The sequence below is a fragment of the Montipora capricornis genome, chromosome 8 (assembly GCF_036669925.1).
Source record: "Montipora capricornis isolate CH-2021 chromosome 8, ASM3666992v2, whole genome shotgun sequence".
NCBI classification, from domain to species: Eukaryota; Metazoa; Cnidaria; class Anthozoa; order Scleractinia; family Acroporidae; genus Montipora; species Montipora capricornis.
In genome coordinates this window covers 39,090,021-39,097,520 of record NC_090890.1, presented here as the reverse complement: position 1 = coordinate 39,097,520, position 7,500 = coordinate 39,090,021, and the positions used below count along the sequence as shown (strand labels likewise).

Below are 7,500 nucleotides of genomic sequence, written 5' to 3'. Positions count from 1 at the left end.
CGAGAAATTTCCCAGCCAGCTAGACAAAATTGGTTGATTTCCCAGCCAGGAATTCCGCGCCCTTTCAAATCCCTCGATCCAAAACGACCGAACAAAAGCGACAAAACCGGGACAAAACAGGTTTTTTTCCGCAAGCGCAATCACTGTGACCAGCCGTCGTATGTTTGGGAGAGGGAAGGGGTCCTTTTTTTTTTTTTTTTTTTAGTCCTCAGTCTTCAGAGTTTCTACAGCCAGCTCGGATTGAAATGCTAGAAAAAGTCAGTAATTCCCAGTCAAAACCTCTATCAATAACAAAATTTCCCAGCCAGCTCATCGAAACACCTGTATCTTTGCCAGCCAGCAAGATTCCTCTGGGGAAAAGATAATGTGAGGAACAGATTCGTAGGGTGCCCCTGACCATAGGCAGCCCAAGCTCGTTATGCGATTTATAGCCTTGGAAAATTAACTTTGAGCTTATAAATGCTAAAATAAAGAAATGAACTTCAATTACCTTTACATACAGTTGTCATCGTCTGTTCTGTGCAATCGGAGGGCAAACTTCTGTCCGTTTTAGACGGTTTTGTGGCTTTCGAATTTTTACGATGCCGTTAGTTGTCATTTCCCTCATAAAGAGAAGAAAGGCTGATGACTCGCGGCGATCTCGTCCAACAAATTACTCTCGTATCACAAAGCAACGGCCCGAATCGCCATAAAAACACCACAGCCTTAAGGCCAGATAAATTTCCTATCACATCAACTCAACTCCGGGACCACAGAGTGTTTTGTGACAAATAAATTCCAAATAATGTTCGACTTTCTTTAATCTTCCCATGCGTTCAGCTAGATATGTGGCTACGGCCGTTATAGCTTGATGGCGACCGTATTACATTCTGCACTCGCATTGGGCATGTGTTTTAAATTGTCCAATGAGAGTGCAGAATGTAATACGATCACCATCAAGCTATAACGGCCGTAGCCACACATTTAGCTGAACGCATGGGAAGATTATAGAAAGTCGAACATTATTTGGAATGTATCCACTAAATATCGCTGTGTGGTCCCAGAATTGAGTTGATGTGATAGGAAATTTATCTGGCCTTAAGGCTGTGGTGTTTTTATGGCGATTTGGACCGTTGCTTTGTGATACGAGAGAAATTTGTGGGACGACGAAATCGCCGCCAGCCACCAGCCTTTCTTCTCTTTATGAGGAAAATGACAACTAACGGCATCGTAAAAATTCGAAAGCCACAAACCCGTCTAAAACGGACACGAGTTTGCCCTCCGATTGCACAGAACAAACGAGGACAACTGTATGTAGAGGTAAGTAAAGTTTATTTCTACATTTACAGTTTACTTTAGCATTTATAAGCTCAAAGTTAATTTTCCCATACAAAGGCTATAACTCGCATAACGAGCTTGGGCTCCCTGTGATTTTACAAATCAGCGATATGCTCAATGATGTATCCGAATGGATCATGTTTGTTTTGCTGACGCCACAACCACTCCTGTAGGTAGCTTTCAAACAGAACCATGGATGTTCCTGTACGAGGCAAACTTAGTTTTACTCCCCACCATGATGTAATTTCAACGCTCACCACGCGTGTTCCAGGCAATATTTGCGCGCGGATAATTGGCAAGAGTGTCTCTTTATCCCTGCGCTCTACTTGAACAAGGAAGCGGGCCTTGGTTTCGCGGCAAATACCACCAAAGACCCACTGTCCTTCGATGTAGCGACCTTTGTGATACTTCATCTTGCCAAACTTTGACTCATCAATCTCAACAGTTGTACCAGGACCGCCTATTGGCCCCGCATGTTGTTTCATTATTCTGTCTGCACAAACCTCCCGGCAATAGTTATAGCAATCTATCCCCGTTTTTGTCGAGGTGGCTTCTTCATCTAACGCAGTTCCTAGCACTGCTTGTGTTGTGGTGAATTTGTGGGCCCAAGCGTAAGTTAGGGCTAGTATTTTTTCAAGAGAAAGCATACTGCCAGAAAACCATGACTTCTGGCGGATTGATGCTTGTCCATTGCAGTTTTTTCTAGAGCATCGCCAAAGAAATCCATCTCCCGATGCAGTTCGTCTTTGCCATTTGAGTGCGTTTTCGCACTCAGGTTTAGGGTATTTCATTGACGACGAGAATAGATTGTGCTCTTTGCACCACTCTGTGCACCGCTCGTAATCGACTAGAAGTCGTGACAGTTTCCATAAGTTTAAATTTGTAAATACATCATGAGCGGCCATTCTGGCTCAATTTTAAAATTCACAGTTTGATAAAAGAGAGGGGTTAACGTCGACTCAAAGATTTTATACAGCAATGAAATCGTGCAAAAAAAAAATGTCCCATAAAGGATGCCCCAATCACAAGGAGGTATACTCTTCCGTGCAGTGTGCTGTTATTAAGTGTGCGGCACGCCGGGGGATGAAAAAACAAGCAAGTCACACATTCACAGATATACTCGATTAAACTCCAAAAGAATTTTACTGAAGTTAACCTTAAGCCTAAAGAGTGTCTTCAGTTCTCATTAGGGTTACGGTTAGCATGATTAAGGGGTGAAGTTGTTTCAAAAGAAGCAAAACCAGTGCATTTCTTGGTGGTCGGCACGGCACGCGTATGTAATTACTTATTATTGTTATGTAAATTGTCGTCCAGAATTCCAAACAAATATCATTATCAAGGCGTGAATTAGCAACTTGACACGTTAGCTCAGTGGTGAAAACATATTCCTGCTGTTAAGGGATAAAATTGTTCACTTTGTGATAGAAGCATGAAACTTGGCACAATTGTACATCTGTATATGCTTAATGATTGCCCCCGCAGGGATTTCGTCTGGGCGAAATCCCGAGGAGGCATCCTAGTAGCTTGCGCGTATATTAAAGACAGGACTTACAGTTCAAATATGCAGTCGGTATACTAGAAAAAATCTCGATTTGCTCGAACAGGGGCTGCGAGGAATCGGTAGGTAATGATGACGTTTCTATTGTTTGCGCCCGCAAGTACGAAATGGTTAGGATGACGTAAAGCAGAAAATCCCAAAGGGAGTTTCTGAGAGTTTGTGTATTGTGACATCACAATAAACAGGGGTAGCAGTTAATAATCCAAAGTCCCTATTTGCGGGGTGCAGAGTATTATGAAAGGAAGCGCATGGTTTAATATAGCGGTTGTCACGCTGAGGAGCAGCTGATTTTAAGGTGAGAAAAACTGAACTTATATATATATATATATACTGTAGGAAACAGACAACTTTTTTAAAAGACATGTTTCGGCATGCTTATGCCATCATCAGTTTAATGAGTTCCTAAGTGTGAACAGTTCTAAAGTCTACGGGTAGATGAAAAAATTATTACAACATGACGTAATACAAAAGCGGGTACTATTTACAGCGTGACACCAAACATCAAGGTGTAAACTAAAACGTGAGAAAACTGTTGTAATGCGGCAATTGTTTGTTAAGTTCCGGTTTGATCTTATTTATATGAAAAGCTTCTTTGAGTTTTAAATCAATTGAGTTGGTGACAGAATTCGCCGCTCGTGCGCCCGGCTCAACAAAAAACCGCCATGCTACGTAGGCTACCAACAATGTGGCACGGGTTCGATTTTTAGACTCAGCGTCATATGTGGGTTGAGTTTGTTGGTTCTTTACTCTGCTCCGCCGAGAGGTTTTTCTCCGGGTATACTCCGGTTTTCTTTTCTCCTCAGAAAACCAAACCTTAATGTGATGATTTGATTTGAATACAGTGTTCCCAATTTGTGCCTAATACGCTCTGAGTGTGATGCTGTGGCATTCTCGTTGCTAGAAGGCCACGCCTGAATCACAATAATAAACAATTATTCGCCGAAGTCGAAGTGATTATCAGTGAATATTCACCGATAATCACTGAGCCTGAGGCGAATAATTCTTTTAGTATAAATACAAAAGGTGATTATTTCAAAAAAGAGAAAAAAAAAACATTTCAACGCGAAATCATCTGCACTTACAGTGGCAAAACGACTACTGGCAGCCATTTTGTCCGTCGAGGTGATTATCGGCTGATAATCCGAGATAGCGAGCCAATGAGAGCGCGCAATTTTGTATAATCACCTGTGTATTTATACTAATAAACTGTTATTGCATGAGGTGAGAATTATCCTCTGTTTCTTTAAACGAAAATCGTTTTAAGACGTGAGAATTTATAAAATCGGCAGCGCATTGATCATCACCAACCTATAGCTAAATATAGAATTAGCCTTGGTAAAAGCCAAGGTGAGCTAAAATAAAAGCCTTTTGGGAGACTAAAAACCTACAATGTCTTTCAAATAATAACTTTTTCCTGTCCAAGAGGGCGTTTTTATTTTACAAAATAAAACACAACATCAATTAGTTCTCATGCAAGCTTAATGATTGTTGAGGTCAAGTGACTTGATAATAGAGGAGACTGTAAATTAAATTAAATGAAGTTTAAGATTTAAGTGATGAAATGAACTGTTGGTATTTTGATTACAAGAGGAAAATCTGCGTTCATGGATAAAAACCGCACGGGAAAAAGTAGGGAATCAATAAAAAGACTTGACACAATATACTGCTATTAATTAAATGCAATGAGCACTCAGCTATCATACAATTGCATAGTACGTAAACAAGTTTCCGTCGAAAGTCTAAAGTAAAAAAAATGGTTTTAATGGCAAAGCTCTTTATTTAAGCTAATTTTAATGCACTGTTCGAATGAACTTTGCACCAAATTTTCTGGACTCCACTAACATAGTTTCGAAAAGTGACCTGTCTTCACTTCATAACAGGATGCTTTAATGATGACAAACCCATACTGACTTGGCCAGGCTATACATGCAGGAAAGATCTTTCCTGAAAACGTTTGTTCGATACAACTAGACATCACTTGGACGGGACACAGTAAACAACAATTTCAAAACTAGGAGCAAATACTTAAATTCCGGTAATGAGTCAATTAATCGCTATTATATAGTTTATTCTATTTCAAGATGGATACCTTTTTAGCTCCGGAATCGGTGACTAAAATCCGACCATCCGGTGTTGTGGCAATATTACGGGGTCTTGGCAGCTCACCAACACTTTTTCCGGTAAAAGAAGAACCTTTAACTGAAAGCTGGACAATACGATCGTTCCCAGAATCACAAACGAGAATGTTGTGATGATCAGTGCCGCATTTCTCAACACACAGGCCCCATGGTGAATTCAGTTGTCCGTCACCGTTGCCCTCCTCACCAATCTTGCATAAAAACTTGCCTGAGCGGTCAAAGACTTTTAAGCAGTTGTACCCGACATCAGAGAAAATAAACCTGTTTTCATGGAAAATGCATCCCAAGTGTAAGTGTAATTTTCCTGAGCCGCTGTCTCCAAATGTAAACAATAACTCACCGTCTTTTGTAAAAACCTGAATTCTTTTGTTGCCTACCTCGGCAACAGCAATACGTCCTTCATCATCTATGCAAACATTAAATGGCTTTTCAAACTCGCCATCTCTTGACCCTTCACTTCCAAACGACTTCACAACATACCCTGTCTGCACGTTGAATTGTTGAATGCGGTGATTAAAAGTATCCGCTACAAGAATGTTGTCGTCATCAACAAATGTCAAACCTGAAGGTCTATTAAGCTCACCAGATTTCTCCCCTTTGCGTCCAAATCTTCGCAGATACTTTCCTTCTTTATCGAACATTAGGATACAGTGCTTAACAAAATCGGTAACAGCGATTAGGCCTTTACTGTTCACAGCAATCCCTTCAGAACTTTCAAGAGTTTGTCCTTGTAAATCCAACTCACCCACAACTTTAAGCCGTCGTTCCTTTACTTGGATTAAGAATGGATTCTTGTGGAGTTTGACACCTTTTAAAGACACTGAAATGTTATATGTACCCTTAACTTTAGCTACAAATCTCGACGACAAAGTTCCATCTTCGTTTTTGCGTGTAATCAAACTTCCCACTTGTTCAGTGGGTTCCACGAGAACTTCTGGGTGAAACAATTCTCGGCGCATGAGTTTAGGACAGATAACCAACTCTGCTTCAACGCCAGCTTGAAAATCTTGAGTCAGACCTTTGATAGCTAACTCCTCGGTTGTAATAACACCCAGGGTTAATTTTTCTGTTTCAGCTGCTGACACAAACTTCAAATATGAAGCAACCGGAAGTGCTGCCGGTATTGTAGTCTTGTCAAGATCTTCAAATCGCTTTTCCAAGGTTTCTTTGCTTTGCATGATATCTGAGCTAGAACTCCTTTGAACCAAGTTGCTGGCATACTCTATGGCTTGATTTACTTGACTCAGCAAGCACTGAAGCTGATCCTTCGCTTCGTTTAGTTTGTCCAGTCTCAATACCCGTGTCGTGTCGACTGCTATAATGGCCTCCCGCTCGAGGTCTCGAATTTTGGCGATCATTTGGTCAGCTGTTTGGGAAACTTGGGGTTTAGCGGCGTTAGCGTTAGTTTCCACATCAACAGCTGTTTGCTCAAACTGACGAATCACATCACTGCAAAGTTTGCTCTTTTCTTTTATCGACTTAATTGCTGCCGTGAGTTTAGCCTTCTCGCTACCGGCTGCTTTGTTAAGCGGATCAATAGCATGGTTCTTGTGATCTGTATTTATGCAGGTCTGGCAAACACAGGTCTCGCAGTCGACGCAATAAAACTTCATTATCTCTCGTTCATGATACTGCTGCGAGCAAAAGGATTGTCGCTTGAGAAGAGCCTCGTAGTCTTCTTCTTTAAAATGTTTTATTGGTCTGACTTTGTGCCCTTCAAAAGCCACATTTCTAAGAAGTTCATGTGCGTTGACGCAATCGGAGCACATGAACTTTTCGCATTCGAAGCAGAAGCTTGTCTCAGCGCTGTTTTTCCTGCAGTTGCCGCAACTGATCTCGCTACCATCTCCTCCTTTTTGTACTGCGAGAAGATCAAGCAAACTGTTTTGGAGAAATCCAGTTGGCAATTTATCGAAGCGCTGAGGGACGTCAATTCGAGCCTGGCACTCAGGGCAGCGAAATATTCCTTGTTGATGAGTTGTTAGAGCGTGTCTCTTCAAACACTCAAAGCAAAATGTGTGCAGACATTCTATAGTCTTGGGCTCAGTGAAAGTATCCAAGCAGATCGAACATGTAACATGTTTTTCCAAGTTTTTTAGGAGAGATTCCATTGCAAATACGCACAAGGGAGGGATGATCCAGCACACCCTTCAATAAGGTTTGTGATTCCGAGAAATATTTGCACTTTCTTTGACAGAATCATTGAAGGGATTCCTTCTGACCTTAGGAAAGCGTGACTTTGTTTTCACTGGTCACCGACACGACAGTCACCCGAGGCTTTCGAATTCGTGATCTGGTGGTAATTGGTTAGAGCTATTTGAGCCCCGTTCAGTTCTCTCCTCCCTCCTGACTTATTGCACAGTCTCTTATTGTAGAACAGTCTGGCGCAATTGCAATGGCCTTTAAGTTTGTTACTGGAGAATAAGCAGAGTACAGCCGGAAAAAACCGTCTGAGTCAGGTTAAGATGGAATGAGACTTAGCTCATA

The 7,500-nt window shown here is 41.4% G+C and overlaps 2 protein-coding genes across 2 annotated transcripts; both read right to left on the bottom strand.

Moving 5' to 3' along the window:
* Positions 1-1,412: 1,412 nt before the first annotated feature.
* On the bottom strand, positions 1,413-2,222 carry LOC138014000 (uncharacterized). Its single transcript, XM_068861032.1, has one exon. The coding sequence runs from the start codon at positions 2,220-2,222 to the stop codon at positions 1,413-1,415; it is 810 nt and encodes a 269-aa protein (XP_068717133.1).
* Positions 2,223-4,336: 2,114 nt separating this feature from the next.
* LOC138059067 (E3 ubiquitin-protein ligase TRIM71-like) lies at positions 4,337-7,215 on the bottom strand. The gene has a single exon (XM_068904583.1). It carries the CDS (start codon positions 7,122-7,124, stop codon positions 4,947-4,949), a length of 2,178 nt encoding a protein of 725 aa, XP_068760684.1. The 5' UTR covers positions 7,125-7,215; the 3' UTR covers positions 4,337-4,946.
* Positions 7,216-7,500: the final 285 nt, after the last annotated feature.